We start from the raw sequence: 27,536 nt of genomic DNA on the forward strand, positions 1-27,536 counted from the left end.
AAGTTGGAAGAAAATATTGATCCATCTACAACCTGGATCATATATATGTATAGCAGAGATCAACTTCAGGGACTTACTTTCCCTTTGAAAATGAATATAGACCATTTTGGAAGCAAATTCTTCTCCTCTGATCTCAGGGGGACGACAGACTTTGGTTAATGTTTGTGAGCCTGACGGTTGAAACAAGGACAGCACAGCCAAATGAACACAGTTGTTGGACTGTATTTTCCTCCATCATTCAGACATTAATTGACACATACATAAACTGACCAGCTGAACCTAATGATTTAGATGAATAAATGGTTGAATGTTTGACTAGATCATTTTAACATTACAACCTTCCCAAGCATACTGAGCACACTCACTCCGAGCCTCACACAAAGACTATCTTCTTCAATACGTCATGGTTTGTCACGACCAAGGAAATATCTCCTATACATCTTTGGTTTGGTTTAGAAAAATGAAAATAAATTCCACCCTAAGCTGCACAAACAAATGACAATTCAGCTCCAGCTTTCTGAATTTGACTGTGCGATCTCTGAAACCGAAATCCTCAACGTGAACGTCTTCAACTTGGCCCAAAACAGACGCATCTTTGGGACATTTCCCATAAAGCTTTCATTGGTTTCATATTTGGTCTGTTGGCTCCTAGCTTATATATTGCATAATAGAAAACATACACTGTCTTCTAGTCTTTGGTATTTGGGCTAGTGTGTCAGCTTTTTGTCCTAAAGGAGACATCAGCAGAGAATCTATTTGGTTTAAAAGGTTTATCTCCCGCTACTGAGGTTTCTATGTTTTATAGATGAGCTTACCCTTCGGCTTTGTTATGGATTCATGATGGTTTTGCAAAAAGGCGGTTAGGCTTCAAACAATTAGTCGCAGTGAGCAGCCCCTCTCTCAGTTTGTCACCCTTTGACAAAAGCTGAACGGACGAACAAATAAAAAAGATGTAAAAAGTTTGGTTTTTCCTTCTGGCTTTGACCGGACAAAACCTCGACCCGCGCCCCTGCGTCCCTCCCCGTTTCTTAGCCGCGCCCCGCCCTCACCCGATACTCGTCCCCCCCGCCCCCCCCCCCCCCCCCCCCCGCTATCATCACGCTTTGGTACAAGTGCTGGACGCCGAGGACTGGGCGCCGGGGCTGCCTCCGTCGTCCGTCCATTTGTCCAGGCTCCGGCGGCGGGCGTTCATGAAGAAGTTGCTGACGGTGGTGAGTTCGAGGCCCAGCTGCTGCGAGATGGTGAGCTGCATCTCCTTGGACGGTCGCTTGTTCTCCTTGAAGATGGCTAGCAGGGTGCGCCGCTGCAGGTCTGTGAAGACCAGCCGTGACTTCTTTGGTGTGTTGTTGCGGTCCTTGGCCGTGTCCTGCTCCTTCCTTTTGCACGCTGTGTGGGAGATGAGAGAGAAGAGGTGGTGGGGGAAATAAGTGTTAGTGTTGTTTGTGGTATTTGTATAGAAGTTACATATTGGAGAAGGATATAAAAACGCAAATTGACTGACAGAAGTTCCAGTTCCTGTACATTTGATGTCTAATTCTACCATGATTCATTGCTACATTAAACCAATACAGCTCAGACATTCAATACAAAGAAGTCACGTAAGAAGTAGAATGCAATGGGACAGGATGAGATGTAGCGATTTAATGATGGATGTTTGGTCATGTAGCACACTTTTCGCAAAACCGTATATCGTATAACATAATGTTATTTCCAATGGAATTTCTGAATGAAGTTTCAAACTCCATACAGCCGTAGATATTATCTTTTTTCATCTCAATCATTTACATCTGACTGGCACACTAACATTGAATAAGGTTTTCTTTTTTAATCCCCAAGGATTTCTCAAAAATGACATCAAAGTAACTTGACAGAGAAATAAAGTACACAAAAGTAATGCAAACACCGGGTGAAAATAGAATTCTACATTAATATTGAATTACATGGACAAAGTGGAGAGACTTTTATCTGTTGAGCTTAAAGGAAAAGAAATCCAGATAGACATACAATATAATATATCAATACAATAATTGCCGTTGTAGTAGTTTTATAGCACTTTTATAATTTGCTTGCTGTCACTCTTGAGGAGGTCTGGGTGTGTTTGATTTGATTACTTCTCTGAATTAAGTCAGTACGAATCAGGACAAGGGGTCAACGATTGGGTAAGAGGAAACTATTGGCGCTGTAGACACAAACACACACATGTACACACGCAAACACACACATGGCTTCTCATCACAGCGTTTGGCAACCTCTTGACAAATGCAGATGAAAGGGACCAACGTTTTGTGTTCACCATTAACTAAAACACAACATGAATATTTCTCTAGCAGTCTAGCATGGAGGCTAGTTGCCGAGTTGTGAGGCCTCTGGTGAAAATGACCCTGTTGTTCATGCAGGTGGAAACTCTCCTTCTGTTGTCTGTGTACGCTGGTGAAACATTATCAGAAAAGGATGTTTTAACTCCATACTGTCGTAGTACACTTTGTCACTGACAGGCGGTGCTGTTGATCTCTGCATATGACACCCACACACTTTGTGTAGAGTGTGTATTCTTGAGTTTGTGTGTGTGAAATACTGACATTGTGGGGACATACATCTGGTTACCTCCTTATAGGGACCAAATGTACGTCCTCGTAAATCCTTACATGTTGGGGTGATGATGTGGTTAAAGGTTTACTTGAAGAAGTTTAAGGTCAGGATCAGGGTTACACAAGTAGTGGTTATTGTTATAGTATGAGTATATTTACGCTGAATGATTGTAGGTCACTGTAATGTGCTCTAAAGTAATGGAAACATGTGAACAGATCCTCACATCTGCTTAAAATCACTAGACGTAAAATGACAATATTTTGGGAATGAAATGCCCAAATTAAATGATGCTGTATTACTTTGAATAGATCGCACCAGAATCTGCTGGTCCTTTAATTGGATGCTAGAAATCACACTTTTTGTCCGTACTACCATCAGCTTTCAACGTGTTTTTTGTAAACCCAGTTTATTCCCATCTTTTAAAAATCTATTCATTCCTAATTTAGAGCCCTAAATTATTATTATTACTGGATTGTATTATGTAAATTATTATATAAATAGGACACATTCCATAGCGTTCATAAAAGAACGTTGCCAGCAGCCCAAACCTATGACATGTTTGTTCTTGTTTATTCAAAGGCTGAACTAGGATCTTGGACATTGGACCTGACTATTTACTGGCTGATCTTTGTGATAAAACATCTGACTGGGAGCCAAAGTATGTTTCTAGCAGCTGAACTTATAACAGCTGGTACCACAAATGTGTCTTTTCCAAGATAAAAAGAGGTTGTTTTAGTTATTTAAAACATGAAGACAGTTAACCTGCTATTGTTGTATAACTCTTATCTTACTGCTAATATGTATTTTTGTACTACTGCTAGTGAGCCAGGTAGTGCCAAAACAATCCACTAGGCTTGTGTGGTGAATTTCTTGTCCAATGAACTCCTTCTGTCTATTGATGAAAGGAAAATTCTGTCTCAACCTTAATTAATATAATATGGTATAAAATAAGGATGATACTAAGAAAAGAAGACTAAAAAAAGGTTACAAAAACACAGGATTGATAGAAACAAGGTGAAAGTATATAAAAACATGAAATGGAGTGGAATGGTATCACCAGAAGAAACATATTAAATATATCCAAAAAACTTCTTTTAAAACGTTTAACAAGTTGCTTACTACTACTACTACTTCTAATAATAACAACATTAATAATAATAATAATATCATTCAGGTCAAAATACGTCTCTTAAACTATTCTAAATTAGTTTGATAATAAATATTTTGTGCAAATATACATACAAAAATACAAGAAATTGTGTCTTCAACAATTGCAGTTTTATAATTAAGGCTACAGAAAAATAGTATTCATTTGATTTCTTTGTGTTTGTTTTGCACCTGGCATTTCCTGACTGGACTTGTGTTGATCACCGTGAAGCTCTGGTAGCTGTGAGTAACTGGAGGTACTTCCACCTGACAGAAAAAAGTATACAGGTTTTTATTTTCAGTGTTACTTCAATGCATATTTCATGCATGCACATGAAACACAATGGTTGACAGTTCTGAGCTGACTGTGGCTGCCCCCAAATTATTTTGATTGACACATATGAATTCACATTTCATGGTGGCCCGTCACAAAGAAAAGTGTGACTGTTTTGATTCACATGATTATAGTACATTTCTTAATGTTATTGATATATTACATAATAACTATTGGTAAATGAGAATTAAAACTTTACTAGAAATATTGCACAGTAAATAATGGGTTGTTTGTACAGTGATAATCAGGTGGACCGGCGCAGAAAAGACAAAAAGCCTCAAGCAAATCAAACCCTGTTTTAATAGACTCTGCTGCATGTCATTAGAAATAATTCCCACGGTAATTAAAAAATGTCCATTATCAATAGCTGTACCAGGTACTGTATCTGATAACATTCTTTTAATAATCAAAATATAATACATTCATATCTTTGTATTAATTTGTTAGATTTTGTTTGAAAGTCAAGTCTGATGTTGCAGTTATAATCTACTTTTCCCCATGTGGCCCAAATTATTTTCCATACCATTGCTGGCTTCATTTCTGTGTTCCTGTAATGTTTGTTTGGCATCTATACATGAATGATGAATACACATTTATATACAGTATATATATATATATATATATATAAATTTATTTTAAAAAAAAGGTTGTAAGGTGTAAAAGTGTGTATTCATCATTCATGTAGAAATGTGTATTCAAGATTCTCCACTGTGTAAAATTGCAGAGTAACAAGAATAACAAATGGATCATTGCAAACTGTACTAGTCTGATATGAAAAGTTATTTTAGCTGAATCGCTAAAGGACATCCTTAAAAAGATCTCCTTGCAACGAATCTTGCCAACAAACAAAACTAAATGTTTGATAAAGGGAGTGAAATACAGTTTCAGATACTGTAAATAGACTTCTAGTGTACATATTTCCCTCTTTCCGTCTGATCTGCTTACAGAAGCTCCAAAGCAGCTCAGCAGCAGTTCCCCTACAGACTTAAAAAAAGTGCAGACCTGTTTACATAAAAAAAAGAAGAGCCATGAAAATCACCCATACACAAACGCAGTTTGTTGTCAAGAGCTCGCTCGAGTGATTCCAACACTTGCTTTTTTCACCTCCCTCTAGTCGAGGTTACAGGGAGGATCAAACAAGCATTTATATTATTCAAAGTGGGTTTTACCGGTTTGAAGAGGGGCGATGGCTGTTCTTTCAAACTAAGGGTTGAGTCAATTGGATCAATAAAGCAGGGTTCCTCTGTCTTTTACTCTGGCTCTCTCTAGACAAACGCAAACGAGATCAGCAGAAAAAAATAAAGAACGTCTTCGTCGTCTCTTTCTATTTCTCGTCTCCGGGTGAGTCAGCTGTCACAGCCTCCCTCGTCTCCGTTATTCAACACGATCGCAGTCATTCAAACTACAGCCGCTGATGTCCTGGTTATTCCTCTAATATCACATTATCATTTTCATGTTGGACTGTCACAATGTCAGATATTCACGATTCAAAAGAGATTCACAATAACAATGCTGTCACAATAACAATGCTGTCAAAATATTGTAAAAGATAAATATAAAATAGTACAAATAAATGATTGAATTCAGATATAATGTTTAATAATATGATATTAATAATAAAAAGGATTTCAATAGCCAAATTCCTCTTTTTGTTACGGATCTGGTCTCTTCCTGGCAAATTCTTCTGCAGAATGTGTGTGATGGTAACTGCATATGTATCAAATTTAAATTTACACAGCATGACATATGTATATACATATGTGTGTGTGTGTGTGTGTGTATTTATATATGTAGATATATGATCTTATAACTACCATAATTATCTTCACCACAATGGTTCACATTAACATGATCATTTGATGACATGAACATCATGTTGTTTGAGAGATGGTACAACATTTGAATCGTCTGTTTTTCATGAGGACAAGCCAAGTTAGAGGCCTCGTTGTAGTTGTGGGGCTCGGACCGAAGGGACTGTGGAGAAACCTCCAGAAGGCATGCTGACTTAGTTATATGGGTCCCTACTCCATTTCCGTACTTAATGCACAAACCATTGTAAATTACTGTCAACTAGGGCTGCACGGTATACCGGTTCAAATGGTACACCGCCAAACTGCATGCTGGGTAAAGCTCACAACAAGAAGTAAACTCTGTTACTACATGAAAACACAGAAAAGAGCAATACAGGAGGAACAACAAGAGACCAGAGATGCACCAACATAACTTGTGCCCATGAGAGGCGCTGTGTCTTTTTGGAGGGTTTTTGGTTTTGATAAATCCGACCGAAGTTACGTTGGATAAGAAAACGATTTATAGCAAAGTCTGTCAAGCCTCTGGTGGCAACACTAGAAGCCACAACAAGCTAACGAGCTAACATGCTAAAGTTGCGAGCAAGTTGGCCAGCGAGCAGCGAACAGCTGGATACCGTCAGAATGTTTCTTAATACTGTGATATGGATTTTTGGCCATACTGTACAGCCCTGCTGTCAACGCAATAACCGTTATCACCGGCTTTAAAATCATTGGTAAAGTCACTATCAAGTATCCACCAATCAATCATTCTCACCAGATGACAAGAGGCACAGTTCTTACTCATTCTTATAATCATGACTATTTAAAAAACATAATCCTCAGCATCGTCCCAATAGTGCTTCTGGATCACAGTCTTCATCATCATTGTCAACACTGTCACCGCAGTTATCAACATAATTTTAAAGTCAATAGGGTTGTATGCTTGCGGAGGTGCTGAAGTATTGTAATTATTAGGCACTGACGTTTCAAATGTATTCTCGACCTTTCTGTTTGCTCAAACAGCGGTTGTCCAATCATAGCTCACTGTGTTTGTTAACTCTAGCATATGCTGCATTCATAAGCATGTCAGAGTAAATGCAGATTATGTGAGAGTCCCATCCATGACCAGCACATCCCTTGTATAGTAGACTCCTCCCCTGAGGATGCAAGTCCTGGAAAATAAGGTATTTAGGGTCCTCGCTACGACTAGTCATAGAGGAACCTATTGTATTTCAAGGAATTATTATTATTATAAAAAGTTGTTAAATTTGGCATTCGATAATTTTTGGGTCTCACTATTGTGTATTTTTGGCAATTTCTCCTAAACGCTGAGTTTGATTGTCACAAAACCTTTGGGCGATCATTATTGGTTCAATGTGCCCTTGATATATCAGAAAGGTGCTGATAACTCATTAACTTCGCAAAGGGTGGGGCTTAATCTGGCAGATTTTTAACTTCCAAATTCCAATGCCCTCACCAAAATTATAGCATGTGTAAACATTGAAGCGCTGAACACACCCTAATTCTTTCATAATTTTTGAAGAATAGAGGGCGCTGTGATTAATGGTTGAAAATCTGCCTTTTTGGCCTGTTTTTGGCCTATTTTCATGATTTCTTACAGTTGTTGTAAAAGACCGAACTCCTCCGATTCTTTTCAAAATCGCGCAGTGTGATCCTGAGACCTTAGGCTCTAAAAATTGCATTTTGCCGACAGAAATATTAAACTATGTGCGTAGGGCGCAATTAAAAAAAAAACACCTTTCAAAAGATTTCGAAGGAAGTTGGGTCATGTATGGTATTTTGAGAGGCTTTAATTTTGGGATGGAACATCAGAATGTCCTGGTTATCCATAAGTGTCACCTTGGATAACCTAATCTGACAATGACAAAATGTAGTCTGATGATTGAGATATTGAAGGAAAATGTATGGTATTCTGAGAAGCATTAATTTTTAATGGTACCTCAGAAGCTCCTGGTTATATGTTGACATAAAAGGCCTAAGACCATAATAATGTCAAAGATAAAGTTTGCAAACCGGCATTCCTAGCGTTGCTCCACACGGTTAACGACCACTGACTTGCGAACGCTTCATCCGACCGCCGCAGGGTTTCTCGGCCGCATTTGTAATCGTCTGGCCAGTGCCCCGACGTGCAAGGAGTAGCGAGGACCCGTCCATCTCTGCTCGCAGCTTTAATTATCTTTATTATGCAACTATAAAGCAAGGAATCCCTGTCTCAAGCACAGTATGTCTGATCTGCTTTGCGCTTGGTGATTGTGTTCCTCGGGTCCAAAGAAGTCCAGGAACAAATTTAGTGCCATTTGGACGCAAAATACATTCAATGCTGAGTCAACTTGTCTGCATCGGGCCTTTACAGGCTCATTCACTGTGGTTCTGTTACTGGATGTTCTGATGTAAAACCATTGTTATGGCGAGCAAGGCATCCAGGGGCCAACCAATTGGCCGCTCTGAATAATTAACTGCTTCCAGAGCCATGGCCCTCCTCTTTCCCCAAGATATGACATGAAATGAATAAAGCATTTGGCATTTGGCATTAATTTGGGCAACAACAGACATTATTAACTTGCTTACAAAATCTGAGAGATGGACGCCAGTTAATCCGTGTTGAATCTGGCCAAATAACGGGTGAATTCATCCAATTTACTGACAGTCACAGAAATTAACAGCATCCATTTGCAACTATTGAGACTTCCATTTTAAAAACACAATCAGCTGAGCACACCCGCTGCTGGCCAAAAGGTCAAGCCTTTTCCAATATTACGACTGAGAGGCATTATTCGACCATAAGACCTTTTCTCTATTCACTTGAATGGGGTTGAGCCGAGTGCTGGGCCACAAGAGCTGGTAAGACACTCACAGCAAACACACAAGTGTATTCTGCAGAGGTTTTAAGAGTGAAGGGCACCTAAACAACAATAGAAACATCAAGGTGATGTTTTATTGAAGCAGCCATTTCAAGTGAAGACGTAAAAGAAAGAGAAGAAATGGATTTGAGAGGTCAGGCAAGTAGGAATGCCGAGGATAAGAAGGAAATCAGCAGAGATTCCAGATTAGAAAACGATAATAAGAATGTATGTTCACCTCCTGCATGGACTCCCTCCCCATCCCCTGGTGAATATAGGATATTGACAGGTGGTAGTGGCCATGGGCCACCAGCCCTTACAATAAACACATTTAAGTGTGTTCCTCAGGGCTTTATCTTGGGCCCAATTCTTTTAGCCATTTATCAGACAACACAACATAAATTTCCATAGCTATGCAGACAAAACTCAGCTGTGTCCAAATCATTGTTGTACATACAGGCACACAGCATAGGGAAAGAAGAACAAATGCTACTAGAAGGGCGTTTTTAAATAGTTTTATGTTGCTGACATCACTAACATTAAAACAGACATGACCATTAAATCATGAGCGTCTGACAAAAATTCCCATTTTCTATTTAGGAGTCAGACGGTCACATTTACATTGGCAGCTATCTGACTTTAAGGTGTTTTCCCTCTTCACTAAACTGTGGGCAAATTAGCCCCCACTTTACTAAAACCCAGGCTATAGATATAGAACAGGGAGGTTTCCTTCTATAGATGTTAGACGTTTTCCCTCATTTAGCTTTCTGATGGCCAGACGCGGGTAGAAGTCAAAGAGAGAGATGAAGATGAAGAGGTAGAGATTGGAAGAAATGAGAGATTAAAAGGAGGGGGAGAGAGAAAGAGAGGATCAATATGGCCGAATATAAACCGAGATGTATGTCGGACTCAGACAGACAGACTTGATTCTGAAAGAAATAAAGGATTCATGACACAAAGGGGCATCAGATGGAGAGCTCTGTGTCTCTCTTCATCTTCTGCCTCTTATGCTTCTCTCCTTCTCTCTGTGGTATTTAGTATTGCATCGCTGTCTCTCCTATTACTTTTTCCGCCATCGCAATCTCCTCCTCTCTCGCCTCCTTGGTCTCTGTCCTCAATCCTTTCTTTCTGTTGTTTTTCTTACTCTGCGATCCACTTTTTCATCTTCCTCGTTTTCTCTTCGCCGTTGTCTCCATCATCCCTCTCTAACTTTCTCCTCCGTCCTCTTTTCCATCGCCCCCCCCCCCCCCCCCCCGCCCGAATTCTTTCTTCTGACGCTTCCCTTTTCTTCCATCCTGTCTCCTTGTCTCCACGTCTCCTTCATATTCCCTTACCTCCTACCTTTCTGTCTCTCTCTTCCCTCCCTCGTTCTCCTTTCTCCACGCCTCTCCTCTCCTCTTCCTTCTCTCCCTCTGTCTTTTTTATTTTTATTGCACCATTACCACTTAAGCCTTGGTATCCATTACACAGAGGGCATATAAGTGCAGGGTAAGTAGTAAAGTCGCCCTTCAACCTACACTTCGCTGCTTGTGTGTGGCGCCACATTTCAACCCTCCGTCATGTTCCCGCCAGAGCTGAGCGATGTTTTGATAAAGTCATGAATCAGCTGTGACGTGATTACAGCTGTGCGACATGTATTTCTACCTAGAGTGGCTCCATGTGGCCCTCATAATGGCAACGGCTCAGCAGCTAGCAGCTAACGGTGCTAATAGCGCCAAACATTTTGGTAGCGAGAGACGCCGCCGCGAGGGACGCCACCGTGAGGGACACCATTGGGCATCTTTACAAAGCTGAGAGTTGTTTACTGCTCAATGCATTGAATATCTTATAGAGAACTGTTGATTAAGCCACTGAAACCCAAACCCCAAAACAGTTCCTAAATCCCTTGTTGATTACAAAATTGTACATGAAGGACTTTCACTAATTCTACATATGAATTGGTTTACCCCATGTTTGTGGTAAATTGACAGATCCATTAGTAGATTTTAATATAGTTTGGAACTTTAATGGGCTTTCTGCTTGAATTAACACATTTCATATAATCAAACAATATTCATGTAAGATTTTTAATAGGATTTAATAACAAGTCCACAGTAAAGAAATAAGGCCGATGTTTCATAATGAGTGCTATGGTGTAGAGGAAATGCTATAATCACTTCCTCAATAAAATGTCATTCTTTTGGACAACAGGATGTTGGGTGGGACAATAATCATTGAGGCCTCAGTCTTGGCCAGTAAATCAAATTGTATGCAGGAAAAATCCTGTTCTCAGTTACTCAAAGAGCCAAACAACAATCCGCATATGAGAATTGGGCCAGTAGAGCCATCAAAAGACTGTAATTCACTCCCAAGACGTCCTTGACAACTAATCTGCACTCTCAATTCCCCAGATTCTCCCAGATTACGGAGGCCGTTTGAAAAACACGGGGTTAACGTAGAATGGAATGAAAGTATCACATGAATGCTACGGTTTAGTTTAGTTTAGTAAATCCTTCATGATGGATTCTGTGATCTTTGGGAGTTGACGTTCAACTATAGTGAAAGTTATATTGATGATTCCATCACACTGGTCAACTGGTTAAAGTGTTCACAACTCATTCGTTACTATAACTGACATGAACTATGGCCGAAACCATGACAAGATCCTTCCTAGTAGGAATAGTGCAGAACATTACACAGGGCAGACTCTCAGTGCTTAGGCTTGACGGGGAAGCCTGGCAAACACAGTCAAGGCTTCATATCCCAGCACTTAAACTCGCACCCACGGATGTAGATGGAGAGTGGAGCGTGTGTGTGTGTGTGTGCGGGATTGATCTTAATGCACCGACCCCAAAGCTTCCGTGTTTAGATGGTAACCGGAAATGGAACAACAGACTAAAGACACTCTCTCTGTCTCTGGTTCCCTCACGTACTGACACACACACACGCACGCACACGCACACACACGCACACACACACACACACGCACACATAACAGAATTACTGGGAGCATGAATGAATCTGAAAGAACCCGTTAACCAAACCGTACTGTGGTGTTGATAGAAATGATCAACAGAGAAATAAAGCAGCGCTGATGTCTATCGTCCTATTGATTTTTATTGATTTTTTTAATAATCAAATGTTTAGCCTCGGAAATGTTACATATCAGTGAAAATTCCTGTCGCTTGCATTTCAAGAGGCCAAAGTCACCTGGAGTTGTTTTTCGGTGAAAGGTGTCAACAATTATTGGACCATAATATTTATTCATTTTCCCTCAAGGACAAATTTTTGTGAAAAAATGTTGGAGGAATAGAGATGGAGTTTGTGTTCAGTGTTGATTAGTAGAGCTTGAATATAATTAGATAAATATCCATCGTTTTGTGTCTGAGTGACTAATGGGGTTAACAATTTTCTGAACTTGGTCCAGCATTGAAGGAGAATAGCTGCTAAAAGGCCTGCGACGTAATCCTTCCAGATGACACTCCGGACATAAAGCTGTGCACCAACATCACGTCATCGATACACCTCTCAGTTTTCTGAACAAGACTTGTCCTTCTGCGATACTTGGTCAGACATAAAAACTGTCCAATACTGGACCTGGTCAAGGTTGTCACGCCCAAATAACCCTTTAACATACTAAGGTAAGACGGTAAATATAGCAAACATTGTACTTGCTTAAAATCAGTATGGTATTAGCATTGGTAGCATGTTAGTATGTAAAAGACATGATGTAGCTAATTCATTGATGATCATCCTAACAGTCATTTTTGAGGGATATCTTAACAAAAATTAGGAAATTACTGAGCCGAAAAAAATTCAAAAACTGTCTGTGATCTGTTTAACATTTTTTTTACATCTTCAGTAGCCCATTAAAGTTAGAAAATATTGAGAAATGGACATTGGTTTTGGTTTTGTTCAAAATAAAAAAAGTTCCATTACCTCTGCCTTATCAGTTAAACCCACAGGTGAACCGTTTAATGATTAATGTGATAAAAGATAGTGGATGGTAAGTTAATTATTCCATCCTCATGCAAACTCAAAATGTAAGGGTTTAACGGATAGCATGTGTTCTGTGTCCCTCCTTCACCACTTCACAAATACAGACCAATGCATAGATCTGCTCCTATGAATGATTGTACTGAGGAACAAAGGGGGAGACAGTGTGTGTGTGTGTGTGTGTGTGTCCAGAGAGATGGTTCATCAGCGTATAATCTGAATGTCCACACAGTCTGTGGTGACATCACCGGACAAAGGTCCCGCTGACCGCTTACACACACACACATCCACACACACACACACGCAGACACACGCACACACACACACACACACACACTGTAATGTATCTCCAGTTGTTTACCAGAAGAAACAGGTTGACCAATCACCTCCCACGGTGGCTCAGTGATGTCATTGAGCTGATGAGGAAATGGCCTCAGAGGAGTTTGATGTCATCCACCTCTTTCTCGCTCCCTCTCTCTTTATGCTTCCATTTCGTCTCATTTAGCTCAACTTCTCGTTAGTTTTGCATCTGCAATTTGAAGGTTGGCTAAACACACAGACACTTGTATTCTCATTTAAAAAATATAACAGCAATGGTAATAAAGAAAACAATGTGTCATTTCCAACTAAAGGCTCTTAATTGCTTTGTTAATCGATAAATGATTAATTCTGTCTCCCCTTTGGATGATGTCAATAGAATTTGTGTATGAAGTGACTGGGAGAAGGCCTTGAGTCGAGCCCTTGGAGCCGCAGCGTCTGGCTTGGCTTGTGACCTCCTAAATTCAATTCACCTGGCTTTCCTTTCACCTTGAGGGCTTTAGGGGCTCAAAGAGGCAAACTACTAAAAGCTACTGCGTAGTCTGGTTAGAAGCTGCAGTTGTAAACTACGTGTTACGCATTGTTGTTACCCGCAATGTAGGATTTACGGACCGTAAACAATTGGCCATTTAACACATAAATGAAAAGAAAATGAATTTGTTTCAATTGGAAACGTTTCAATTCTTTAATGTGAGGTTTTTACGCTGTCCAGAGACAAAAATGATTTGAATCTCAATCCACGAAGGTAAAAGCAATGAAAAGTCCAGCAAAAGTAATTATGATTCAAGAATCAAATAAAAATTTAAAGAATACATTTATGTATAAAAAAGTTGGATGTCTATAGTGTCTCTCTATGTAATAGTCTCTAAAGAGAAAGTTTCAAAACTTCTTCAGGGGAAACATTTACTAACCTTTAACCTGCTTTATGTTGACAGTGAGGATAAGTCAGAAGGAATCTCTTTTTGGACATCGAACACACACACACACACCTACAAAACACACACACACACATATTAATAGGTGATGAGTTAACTGGCCTCTCAGTAGCTCCTCTTATCAGTGCTGTTTTTTGGCAGCCTGCAGTCCCCCAGCACAAAGCACCAGAGAACAAACACAGGTAGAGATAGAATATTCTCTGATCAATGGATCATATTGTAATCACTAATTGATCAAAAGGAGGTGGGACGGCAATGGACAAACATCCTGGCAAGCTGCTGGACGCTGTGTTTGTCTTCAAACATTCAGCGGCCAACGGTACCTCAACTGGAATCCTGCTCTGAAAAGAAAAGCAGCTCTGAGATGGATTGTTTTCCTCATCGTGTCTTCATACCAAGTTTCATTGCTTAGTTGTTGTTTCTCTATTGGTTTATTTCCTTTCTTTAGAGTTCATAGTATAGATTATTCATTCATATCTTCAGCTTTTTCTCTAATATGTTTCCGTCTCCCCCCCGTCCGACCAAAGCTGTCAACAATAAAGGCCGCAATATCTACAATTGGATGCCATCCATCCAATATGAAACATAATCCAATAACAGACTGAATCCGCTTAATGAATCCGGTTAGGTGGCAAGATCAAATCGAGGAGGATTCCCATCAAACGCATCCGTCTGACACACATCACACGGCTGCCTCTGGTGTTTTTATAGCTTTTAGCCACAAAAGTACAGCAGGGATGAAATAATACAAATACCATCAGAAACTACTTTGTGTTTCGGTTTAGACGAGATGAGGAAAAAGAACAATCAAAACAAACAGAGAAAGCTCTCATATTAGCAAACAAACCATGCATTCCTCGTTTCTAAAGCCCCGCCCTGCCAAAGACGTCCAAAAGCCACATCGGGAACCTGAAAGTTATCAAATGAGAACAAACCACACCTGGCTCTCAATTCAAATTCACCGTATCCAGCGGCCTCCAATCCGAATGCTCTGTTGCTTATTTGCTTCCATACATGCGCACACCCCCGTATGACCGTGCTCCCTTATAGCCTGATTAGTACAAAGACCCTGTGCAAAAAAAAACAGACCTTCGCTGTTCCCCGAAGCCCCAAACAAACACATACCATGAGACAGGTGCCGTTTGCTGGTATTGTGCAAAAATATTATGTTATGTTAGTATATATGTTACAGATTATATATTTTGAGCACTGTTATGTATTAACATATGACATTGCAGGTCTAAGTTCCAAAGTTATCATAATGAGCCCTTCAGATACAGCTTGCCTCTCTGTCTGTTGTCTAATGTCAGCTCTCTCTCAACACCACCCCCCCCCCCCATCTCTTCCAGGAACTGGTCTGGATCAGGTTCATGCCGATCAATGGAGATCTGGGTCCGCACCGTTTACGTTATCGTTGCCAGTATTAATGCTCTTTTAATCTGCTCGGGATTACAGCCATCGATCCACATCATGAGTCCGCATGCACAGCGGGGCCCAAAACGGCCTTTTTTCACACAGACACACACACACACACACACACACACACACACACACAGGCACATTTGAGACACACACTGACTTACAGACAGAGAGAGAGAACGCAAAATAACAGAAAACAACAGGAGCAGAGGACAACAAACAGAATGTGCGTCTACTTCCTTGTTTGTGTCCGTATCCGACCATCAGAGTATTGATCGGCTATAGATACACATCAGCACATTTACATACAGAGGGCTGTCGGCCACAGCAGCATGCTGATCAATCACGCACCACATAAAAGTGAGAAACATTTAAATGGTGTTGAACACTAATATTATTAATTAATAGAAATAACAGCAACAAAAAAAATAGTAATAATTTTAACAAATATACTTATATCCTCTACTGTATTTTCATCTTTAAAGATATAAATGTTTAAATTAATTAGGTATGTATTAATTAGGTATTATATTTATTTATGATAACAACTATTAGCATTATTAATAGATTGAAGATTAATCAAATAAATGAATATGCAATTATTTTCAGAGTTTTTCATTATTTTATTATTTTGTTGACATAGGGATTCAAATGTTAAAGAAATGTTACAGTAATTTTTTATTGATAATAATAATTGTAATCTCTACAATATCATTGAATTGTAGTTATTTATTCATGGGTTTGTGTGTCATCGTCACAGTGAAACACAGGATTTTGGGTGAAGGTCAAAGCGAAGCTGCTGTTTATTGTCCTTTTCTTTTAAAAACACTGTTAGTCTTTTGCAGTAAACCCTGCTTCGCCGTGACGGCTCCGTCCAGCCGGTCGTCATTCATTACGCCTCCGGACAGAGTTATTTCAGCAGCGCTGCAACACCAATACTAATGAACCGAGAGAGAGAGGCCCAACGAGAGGAAAACAACAGAGGGAATCCAAGCAGAGGAAGAAACACCAATAAAGGAATCAGACGTCGTGTTTGAGACATGGTGTAAAAATCCGCATCTGCTCTACTCGCTGCTTCTAAAACCAGAACGACCTAAACCACAATATACTGTAATTATATACACACGTGAAATGGACACATGTTGTGCTCTTTGTAAAATCATTTAAATAAAAAATGACATGCAATTTGCTCTACGATGTGACAAAGGTTACGTTTGGTTCATATACAGTATTTGTCTTCCAGTGCTCTGATCAACTGTTGAATGATAATACTTAATTGAAATGATCCTCCCTATTGCTTACTTTAAAGTGTCATTCCTCCACTAACAGCTAGTGTCTGTTTGTGTTCGCTCCTCATGTCCATTTATTGCAGGCCTTTTATGTAACTCGTATTGAGCGACCACACACACACACACGCCTCCAATACGGAGAAGTATTGGAGAGAGTTGAGCGAGTCAGACATCCTGACAGCACTGGATCCCTCATGTCCCGTAATGTCTGAGTAGGCCGTGATTGCTTCCTTGATCGCTGTGGAGTCTCCACACCTCAAGGCTTTTTTGTTTAAAATGTTTAAATGCCATTATCTTAGCACGATTGCAGCGTGTTGATTCACAATTTCTATATGTCTATATGGTAAAAAAAAATGCTTGAATTATAAATAAATTAAGATTAGAAAACAGCATCTTGAGCTGTTTGTACAATTATGGCTCTGGGTGGAAGGAGACCAAGACTGAAATGTTTTGTCTTATAGCCCACAGAACCTCTGTTTTTAACCTCTGTTTTTAACCTCTCTTTCCCAAATGAAAGACGTTAAGTCGTTCATTTGGGAAAGAGATGTTAAAAACAGTGCATTCAAAAGGCATTGGTCCAGTTGTGTGTCCTCCCTGCACTCGTATGTTTGTGTGCCGCTCCGACACGTTGTGCCCTGTGTATTCCCGCTGAGCTCAGACTCCAGGTGTCACGTTTGATTTGATCAGCGTGACAAAGCGGCGACAGGACCATTTTCTCCTCTGAACCCCGGGACTCTTGGTTCGCCCCCCCCCGGCAACCCCTCCACCGCCGCAGCGCCACCGGGGCGCCGTAATCGGTGTGGACAGACTTAACGAAAAAATCACTATGCTTTTCGGCTCATTTTCGTATTGGGAGCAAAGGCTTGTTAAGGGTCTGCGAGCCCAGGGCGGGTGTTTGGAGTTTATAGATTCCAGCTTGGAGCTTTGCTCGATGAAAATCCGGCATTAAGTTGCGGAGGTCTGTATTCACCCGGTTCCTGTACATTTATACGATATCATCTGATCTCTGGCCTTAGCAAATACTGAAGGTCATCCGATTTTGAAATGCACATTGGGACGACAAACAGCTTCTTCCTAGTTCAGATACTACTACTACAAGTGACAAGGAAAGGCCCATGTGACTGGTGGAGACTTTAATGAGACTTGCTAAGCCTGCTAACTGTTGCACTGAGAAAAAAAAGGCAATCTGAGCCAGAGAGAAGCTTGCTAGCATTAGTGCCGACTCAGCTACTTTTATGTTGCATGTGGCGGATCTCCCATCACAGCCTCTCAGAGCGATGCTGCTGCGTGGGCTCTGCTGTTGTTTCTCATCAGCTGCCGAGGCCCCTTTGGTGTCACTGCATCCAGAGGAACGCCAGCGAGAGGAAGACCCGTGGTGTCTGCCTGTGGATGTCGTATTCAAACATCCTTTAGATCACGAACAGGAGTCTAATGTCCTTCAATCATGTGACTTCGGAGCACATTTAAGTACCCAACGAAAGTTGTGTTGATGGATCGAAAAGAAGGCGGTCTGAGGCCCACCAGTGGGGAAGGGATTTACACTTGGCTGAGTGCCTTCTGATTGCAATTACACACATGAAGATCTGATTGCATCTACTCTCACACGTATGTGGTGTTTTTCCTATTTCAGATAAAATAATAATTTACAGTCAATATGGTGGAGACTTTTATGTTGTCGTTCATTGACGAGTGTCAACATCTCCTGAGGCCTAAGCGATACAACAGGATATGTGTCGGTTCATCTGTAAAATGTCCAACTCCACATCCCTGTATTTATTTCATTTTCAAACTTCTTCAGCTGCAACCCATGGCTGTGACATTACTTTAAGTTTTTTTCCCCACATAATCAGCAACACTTGTAAACACACTTGTCTCAGTTTGCAGCCTCCAGCACTGATAGGACAGAAATAACCTGGCCTGTCAGATCTTCTCACGCTGACACACAAACAAACATCAAAAGTCTCCTCTCAGCAGCCTCAAATCCATTATTGCCGATCAATAGCAGCCTGTGAATATGCAGCAGGTCAGAACTAAAACCCTGAAAACAGACACAACCTGTATTCCCACAGTCTGAAACACACACACACACACACACACGCAGTAACTGCTGGTAATCTGTGTCATGAAGCAGGGTCTGGCTCATAAATAATGCAATGTGTCTGCCTGAAGTAGGATGCGTAAAATGGAAAATATTTAGGTAAAGTCATTCTGATTTTCAGCCCAATTGGACCCCTAAGTGGTCTCTCCTCTACCGCTCGGCAACATGAAATACATTATAGGATGTGGCCAGCAGTGTTTTTCAAGCACTGAAGTCAGCATCATCTACGATTGTGTGTATTCAATGCCCTAAATATCACATTTTCTTATGCTGTAGAGCTCCCTTGTTGCCATGAAACGCCTTCCAGCCACTCAAAGAGCACGATGCCGTTCTGGTTGGCTTTTTGTTGGATTTCACTAGTGATCAAAAACAGTTGTGTGGAAGCATTTTGAATGAATGTTGATGAGCACGGCGTGAGTGTCAAAAACCGGCAGCACCAGCCCAGTCTCCTACTAGTAAAAACTGCTTGATGGAAAAATATGTCGTCTTTGATCACAATTGCAGTTCTGAACCGTTAGAACGATTTAAATTGAAACAAAAAATAGCAAAATATTACTACAAAACTACATTTGGAACAAATCAATTTGGTTTTGATCTATTTCATTATGTTATGGTAAGAAAACTACCTAATTATTGTTATTAAGGTAATAAAACAATTATTTCATGTTACAATGACAAAAGTACTTGGTAAAGTTAACTACATCTCATGACTCGCAGACTCATTTAAAACTCACGTCTCAATATTTTTAAAAAAGGCCCAAAACCAAGAAAAAGGTTGACCGTTAATTTGACAGTGAAGCTTGGTTGTAAGGGATCCTCGTGCTTATGAGGCGGGGCTTCTGTTGTGTTCATCTAGTGATGGAATAAGTGCAGTGGATGACCCTAAATCACTATGTAAACTATTAGTGCGCTTCCCTCAATTCAATTCAATTCATTTGATTTTGTATAGCCCAAAATCGCAAATTACAAATTTGCCTCAGAGGGCTTTACAGTCTGTACACATGCGACACATTCCCTCTGTTTTCTCCTCTGTACTGGATCCAATGAGTACCCCAGCTCTTATATGAGCTATTCTATTCTAACTTTGCATCGATGTCTTTTCATCCGTAATTCACCTGGTCACAGGCAGCATCCTCCAACCAAACAATGCACACTTCCTTTCTCTCTCTCTCTCTATCCTCTCCCTCCATTTTGCCTGGTTAACCCGGCTGTGAGGTGAAGAAGAAGTGAAGTGAGCAGACCGAGGCGGGTCACGCCGAGATTCCCATCAATAATTCATCGGGCCGCTGCTGCCTCTGCTCTTGTGTTCAATTCCCTCGACGATCACATAATACCTTCCCCCAAAAGAGAGAGAGACAGGACCAAGGGAGGAGAGAGATGGCAGGAGAAAGAAAAGGATTCAAATTGATGAGGGAGAGGAGAAGGAGGAAGGGGAAAAGCTCCAGAGGGACATTTAGACGGTTTAATTTGTTTTTCTTTTCACATACAATGCTGTTTGGTCATTTGCAGACAAGTTTTTTTCAAAATCTGGAATTCTTACATTTGTATTGTAATTGTGGCAGGTCCAAAAACCTGCTCGGAGGACATGACTAAAAATGTGTGGACACAAAGAAATGACATCCCTGTGTACCTGACAAAAAGCCACTCAGGGCTTAACATATTATTTTCCAAAGGTAAATCCGTGGAGGAGCGGTCAAATCCCAACTCCCAATATGTGATAGAGCTGAAGGGGCCATTAATCAGCTTGAAACTCGCTGCAGGGGTTGTTTCGCTTGGTCATCCAATCAGCAGTGGCCGACGGGTTCAGCCCACCAGCGACAATTTAAGCGGACACAGAAGCTGTGACAGCGGTTTGTGGGAGTAGCTCCTTTGTTGGTTCTAAACCTGTTCGGCCCAAACAATCAAGAGAATCCCCCAACTAGGAGCACAGAAAATAGATCGACAGTTGCGTCCATTTACGTTTGGCCGTATAGCGTATTCATGTAAATGAAGCAAAATTTTATTTCAAATTTGAAACAAAAAAAAAAACCATAAATGAAACTACCAACAGAATTTTTTTCTCTACTATCATATTCAATTGGAGGTGTGCTGCCACGACTTCCATTTATTGTCCTGTTTGTTTGGGCAGATCTTTTTATTATTAGAACGACATGACTATCGCCCTCCTAGTGAGATCTCAGCTGACTCAAAGTTACGAGTCACTTGTCTTTCGCTTTTAGGCAGACGACACCATGCTGTTTCTATTTCTGTCCCAAAGGCCTATATTCCTGCACTTCCTTATACTCCTGTCTTCAGTTGCTGGAAATGTGGCAGTGTTTAACCAAAAGGAAGGAGATGTATATACATGGAAAAATATTCACATCTCAGGTTAGGAAACCTCATCGTACTGCTGCTCCTCTTTTGTGTTGAATACTTGTATCATGAAGATGGATAAGCTATCGAGGAAGATTTTAAATATACATCATAGCCCTGAATTCGAATTGGCGTTATTATTTCTACAGATTAAGTCAAGCCTGATGTGCAACCCTAAATTTCCATATTAAAAAGTGCTATTAATAAATCGTATGGTAATTACATTACTTTTGGAGCCCTTTTTATATAACTTGTATTGAGCAACCACACACATGACTGTAGAAAAGACCATTTAAAGACGTATTGGAGTGAGTTGAGTGAGTCAGACATCCTGACATCACTGGATCCGTCATGTCCCGTAATGTCTGAGTAGCCCGTTTATTTCACTGCAGAAATAAATAAGAGTTTGAGGAAGGGGAAGGGAAAATAGATATAAGATATTAAGGGGTATGAGTAGAAATGAGGTAAACCAGATGCATTAGCATGTTGTTTCTCTGTTGAACCACAAAAACAGTTAGAGAGTCCAGCGCTGTCTGATTGACATGAAGAACATAATCAGCCTTCCTCTGTGACGGCCGAAATAGGAATGTCTGGTTTACTTGTGTTTTTTTGTGAGCTAACTTCTCGTCATCGACAGCGTACACTCTACCACAGTGGTTCTCAACTGGTCTGGCTCCGGGACCCACCATCACCCCTTAATGACAAGCTGCGACCCAAATCGAGGAACATTCTCAACTTCTCAAATTTATTCAAAATCAAGTTCAAGCTGAATTTTAAATTCAGGATGTTTAATTATCCTAAAAACCAAATGTCTCCCCCATATCAGAATGGTTTGACCCAACCTGGCACACACTGCTGAAAACATGGACGACGAGCCAGCAAAAATAACGACACTCCGCTGCATTAAAAAAGTCCCTTCAAAATAAAATCACAAGATGAATTTTTGTGATTTTTTTTTCTTTCTAATTTTTATTTTCCCATGCAAAGGCCCCCGGTCCCGACCCATTAAAAACGGGTCCGCGACCCACTAGTGGGTCGGGACCCACCAGTTGAGAATCACTGCTCTACCACACACACCTCCAGTCACGCTTCCAGGCTTTTTGATGGGCCAGTTTACGTTTGGTTATGTTGTTCAGAAATAAAGAAAAAAATCACATATGAATTCTACAATTAAACAAATTTGATACAAAATCCAGAAATCAAGTTATTTAAAATTCCTGAATTAAAAACCTCGACAACGGCCAGCCTCTGACTCCCCCCCCCTATTAATGACAAATGTGATGATCCAAGTACAGCCTCGTATCCCACTGGCAGAAACGCACAATGCAATGTGTTTAGTGTTTGTAACACAACAGGTAACAAAACTACATGGACAAGGTTACAAAAAGATGGTCTATGTTTGAATTATAAATTAACAGCAGTACAAGACAGCTGTAACAAGGGAACTAAATAAACAATAACTCCACTTTCTAGATTGTAGCACCAGGCTTTCCTCAGAAACAAATACATATTCCTCCATGCAAGGGATGAACAAAGTGCTGTTTTGTGATCGACCAACCAAAACGCAAGTATCGAACGGCAACTATTGGCACATGTATTAGAAAAACATTGTGTCCATACGCAACCCTCATCATGATTTCCGGTGGGATTCAAAGATGCGGGAACCAGTATCACACAGCAAACTGTAAGTGTTGTACATGAGGGGAGGAGACAGCAGTTTGAGCAGCAGGCTGCTGAGACCTGCTGACATTTTACACAAGGCAACATGGATGTTCTGCTCCAGCTCCACCCTCACTCATGTCCTTTTCATATCAACACATATTGTCAATACCAGGCCAAAAAGTCAAAGAACCCTTATTGAAAAAAACAGAAGAATCATGCAGAGAAAATCTCATCCACATGTGTGCACATCTTATACATTTAGAGATAAATAAAGTTTGACCAAATCTCACAAATGTAGGCCAATTATAAAAGAAAATTGAAATTGTTTTCACTTTTTGGAGAATCGCCTATACCCCATCTGAAATGTTTGGATTTTTAATTGTTGGAGTAAGAAAAATGGCGGGAGAGAAAACTGTTACATCTTTATAAAAGTCTATTGACGTTCAAACACTTGAAACCATGTTTCATTCACCCAATAAATAAAGCCACGATAAATTTAAAAGGAGATTTTACAAGCAAACCAAGGAATATAAGGGAGCCATGAAAAGTGAGAAACCAAGACCTCCAATGACACTGTGGCAGATATGTGACTTCAGAATACCTTAAAGGTAAAAATCAGAGCGCACGAGATATGATGTAAATAGCTTTGTTCTCTATAGTTTAGATTCACTACATGAAATGAAGTACACGTATTGAGTCATTTTAATTACTGATACTAAATACAAACAGGTGCCATGAAATCCTCCAGCGTTAAAAATCATTTGAGTGATTTTTTAAATGACCCTGTATAAAAACATTACATTTAGTATTCAACGCTAAATAGAATACTTAATAGATCTGGGCTATAAACCAAGCTTCAAACAATTATTAAAATTTTCAACGTACTACGTCCATACTCCCACTTATTTGTTCTTTATAATGTGTTCTTCTTGTTTTCTATTTGTTGGTTTTTTAAATTGTTATAACTTTTTTCATTCCAAAGATGGCACACGTCTTAATAATAAATGAATAAATAGCCCGTGTTTTGTTTCAGTGTTAAGGAAATCTATTTGAATTGACTTCCCTGAGTATTAGTCCAGAGAGTCCTTGAAATAAAAGTATAAAACAACTGAAGATGCTGGATTCATATTAGTGGCAGCACCAAAAACCTGATTCAGACACTAAAACCAACTACTCACTACATTATTTATATTAAAAGTAAAACACTGGCCAACGAAAAACTTCTCTATGAACTAAAAACTGTTCATGGAATTAGAAAAACATTGAGCTTCATGATGAGGATGATTCATTTAATTGCTTTAATAAATAAGTGGGTTTAGGGTTTTTAGCAATTTTTTCAACCCATAAGTCTGCTGATTCAGCTCTTATAAAAGCATCTTACCAGCATTTATGTGTTACAAATTGTGGTGTTGGCCACCTTTAAAGGTATTACAATTTGTTTTTTGGGAACATATGGATCCAGACGTTTTGGAACTTTGAGACACGGAGCAAATAACATGATGATTTGGACAATGTTTCTCAAGTTATTGATTTTTTTCATGAATGAAATAAAGGGAGATAACAGTTTATTCATGGGTCGGAATATTCTCCTACTTCTGAAAACTAAAGTTTTATTTCATGAATGTCACACACCTAATCCTTTTCTTGGCTTGTAATAAATTCACATTTAGAGGATTTTCACAGGAAAGTCACATTATCCAGGTGGGTTTAAAACGCTCTTATTTAAGAAGAGTTTGAGTCTGGTGCCATGATAAGAATAAGTCACACCTGCACACACTTCTGTTTTATTAAAATAAGCTTTTTGTTTAGTATTACCAAGTGTAGCCAGATAGATACAGTTTGAAATGCTTTTAAATATGAAAAAACTATACGGAAAGGAAACAGACTACGGAAAATAATAAGACAAATAGGACAAACAATGGCTATGTGTAAACACAAGTTATTTCTCACTTGTCTCTTCTGAGGTGAAAATTCAAACATTCGGTTTACAAAATGTCCAAATTAGAACACATCTGTCAAATCAAATCAAATCTTCATCTTTTACAATAAACACAGATAAAACCCGCCGGAAAAGCCACCTGATTATATATATAGATATATATCATTTTCTATATATATATGTTTTTTGTTGTACTGCTGGTGGCCCTACAGACAATAGAGGCTGGCTGGGGGGGTCGACACACACAGAGGACCAGGTTCCTCACTAGAGGGGGCCCCAGACCCATCGACGCTGCACACCGGCACGTTAATGTCGCACAGCCTCGTCGGAGCGCTTCAAGCGTCTCTGGCGATCGAACACGAAACCTCTCGCGACCGTCCCCCCGACCGTCACCCCAACTGTCCCCCCGACCGTCCCCCCAACTGTCCCCCCGACCGTCCCCCCGACCGTCCCCCGGACCGTCCCCCCGAGTCCCTCCGCCCGCTGCGCGCTCTCTCACACCTCTCCCCCCGCCAAACAGGCTTCAGGCTAAAAGCACAATCCAGTGTAACCCTAGAATAAAGAACAGCTCGCGGGGAAGACGTGTTCCATGCAGCGTGAAGTTTGACTTCAATGAGGCTTCCTACATTTTGTGCAAATTGTTGTCTTTGTCTCAATTCATTTTCTATTTTATTTTGAAATAAAGAATAACGATTTTGCTGATGTTGAGACATATAATTGAATTGATATTTGTTTTTTCCCTCTTAACATGAAAACATAATCTGGGTCGCTGCAGGGTGGGGGTGGGGGGTGTTGGAGGGAAATCCCGTGACCTTGTCATTTTCAATCGATCCCTTTTGTTATTGATCAATAATGGTAATCACAACACCGGTGATTCTAAGTACATTTCCTTCATCTGAATCGAGGTGCGGGAACGGAGCCGCGAGGAAACACCAAAACAAAGCCAGCAATTCGATTTTTAGAGGGGGATGGTGCCAGTAGGGAAATCTTAAAAATTAAAAGCATTTTTGTGGGGGATTTAAATTCCTCTTGTCCAGACGCACGTCGGTGTGTCCTTACCTGCCAGTCTGAGGGCCGACATCCTCTGAAACTCGGGCTCCTGCAGCCACTTCCACATCCTCCTGAAGGTCTCCCGGCCTGACTTAAGTTTACTCCAGGGTTTGGGGTTCCTCAGGAGGTCCGACAGGGTCCCCTGTGAGCGGCACAGCACCCTCTGGGCGAAGATGGCCTGGGGGATGCTGTACCTCTTCAGCTCCGCCGTGATCCTCTGCGCCACCTCCTTGGTGTTGATTTCCTCCAGCTGCCCAGAGCTGTTCACCCCCTGCGTCCCCGAGGAGGAGGGCGGTCTTTCCCGTGTGGAAGCCAACACGGGCCCGTGGGATGGAGACTGAAGGTGGGCGTGGGGGTGGTGGCCCGCCGAGGACACAGCCGGATGCCCCGGGTGATGCATCCCGTTCAGGTGCTGCATCATCCCGGCCGCCGGGCCACCGAGGCCACGGTGCTGGTGGTGGTCCCCTCTGGCCAGCATGGAGGCGGTGTGGTGCGCGTCGAAGTTCAGCATCTTGTCGTGGCCCCCGTGCGTTGCGGTGCCGTAATTGTGGAGACCCTGCTGGGTGTTGTGTATGGAGCCCAGTCCGTTGCCCAGCACAGGGGAAAGGCTCTGACCCATCCCGGACATGTGGTCCTTGTGGTAGGGGCTGTAGAGGTTGTTCATCCCCGGCAGCCCCCGCTCGTCCCGCATCAGGGTGAAGCTCCCGCTCACGTTCCCGGAGAGCCGCTGGTGGTGGTGGTGATGGTGGTGGTGGTGGAACTTGTCGGACACGGTGGAGATGGGGGGCAGCGGCTGCAGCGGGGTCAGGGTGGTGTAGGTGCCGCTCATCCCCATCCCGGGAGACGAGGTGTCGCAGGGTACGCTCATCGCGTGGTGCAGCGGCAGGGACAGCTCCGGCCGGTACTCCCCGCTGCCGTCCAGTATCGTGGCCATGCCGGACACCATGGCGGAGCGGGACGACGCAGCGGCGGCGGCGGCCAGGTCCTGGTGTATCCGCAGGGTGGCCGCCGCTGCCGCCGCCGCCCCGTGTCCCCCCGAGGAGCTACCGCGGCCATGGTGCGGGCTGTGGCCGCTCATCAGCTCCACGTCAGGTACCATGGAGCCGACGGCCACCCCGCCATGCAGGTTGCCAAGCCCGTCCATTGTCATGTCTGTGTTCATGGCATACGCGTCCAGGTCCTTGGCCAGGCATCGATAGGCGTTAGTGTAGGCAGTCTTCATTCATCTGTCCTCTCAGTCCATCGGGTCGAGCGGAATTATGTCTCCTTCTTCTCCTCCTTTCTCTCGCTTCTCCTCCCCTGATGCGCCGGGATGGGTCAGTAGCCGTATTCCCCTTTTTCTTTCACTTCCTCGGTTGTTTCCCCGTCCTCCTAAGGCCTCTCCAGCTCCGTGTCTGTGTGTGTTGTCCTCGATAGATGCACATCAAAAAATATGTGTTTTTTTTTTATCTCGATCGTACGGGCCTGTGTGTTGGCTCCCCCATATCCAGCCCTCTCCTCCTCCTGTGTTACTCTGCTCTTCAGACGGGAGCTGTCCACGGTCCCCTAGCCGACCGCTCAACCCAACCTGCTGCTGGGGCCGGAGGGGAGCGGGCGGGTCTCGCATGTAGCGGCGTTACCAGTATGACTGATGGTAAAGCCGACCAATCAGAGGGGCCAGTCGTCCCTATAGGCATCAAGAAGGAGTGGTGCAAGAGGACAGCTGGCCAATCGGTGTCTTTGGTGTGCAGGATCGCGCTCCTCGGTGCTGGATTGGAATAATAAAAACATTATTGCACA

General features: G+C 41.7%; 1 protein-coding gene across 2 annotated transcripts; it reads right to left on the reverse strand.

Annotated features, from left to right (window-relative positions):
• Nucleotides 1-1,088: 1,088 nt before the first annotated feature.
• Nucleotides 1,089-27,319, reverse strand: onecut2 (one cut homeobox 2). Of its 2 annotated transcripts, XM_037483850.2 has the most exons (3): nucleotides 25,767-27,319; nucleotides 3,928-4,002; nucleotides 1,089-1,386 (listed from the first exon to the last, which is right to left on the reverse strand). In XM_037483850.2, exons 1-3 carry the CDS (start codon nucleotides 26,977-26,979, stop codon nucleotides 1,097-1,099), a joined length of 1,578 nt encoding a protein of 525 aa, XP_037339747.2. In that variant the 5' UTR covers nucleotides 26,980-27,319; the 3' UTR covers nucleotides 1,089-1,096. The 2 variants fall into 2 exon arrangements, with proteins under 2 accessions (XP_037339747.2, XP_037339749.2); XM_037483852.2 differs by lacking the exon at nucleotides 3,928-4,002.
• Between the last annotated feature and the right edge of the window lie 217 nt (nucleotides 27,320-27,536).

Source organism: Pungitius pungitius, chromosome 18 (assembly GCF_949316345.1).
Source record: "Pungitius pungitius chromosome 18, fPunPun2.1, whole genome shotgun sequence".
Lineage (NCBI taxonomy): Eukaryota > Metazoa > Chordata > Actinopteri > Perciformes > Gasterosteidae > Pungitius > Pungitius pungitius.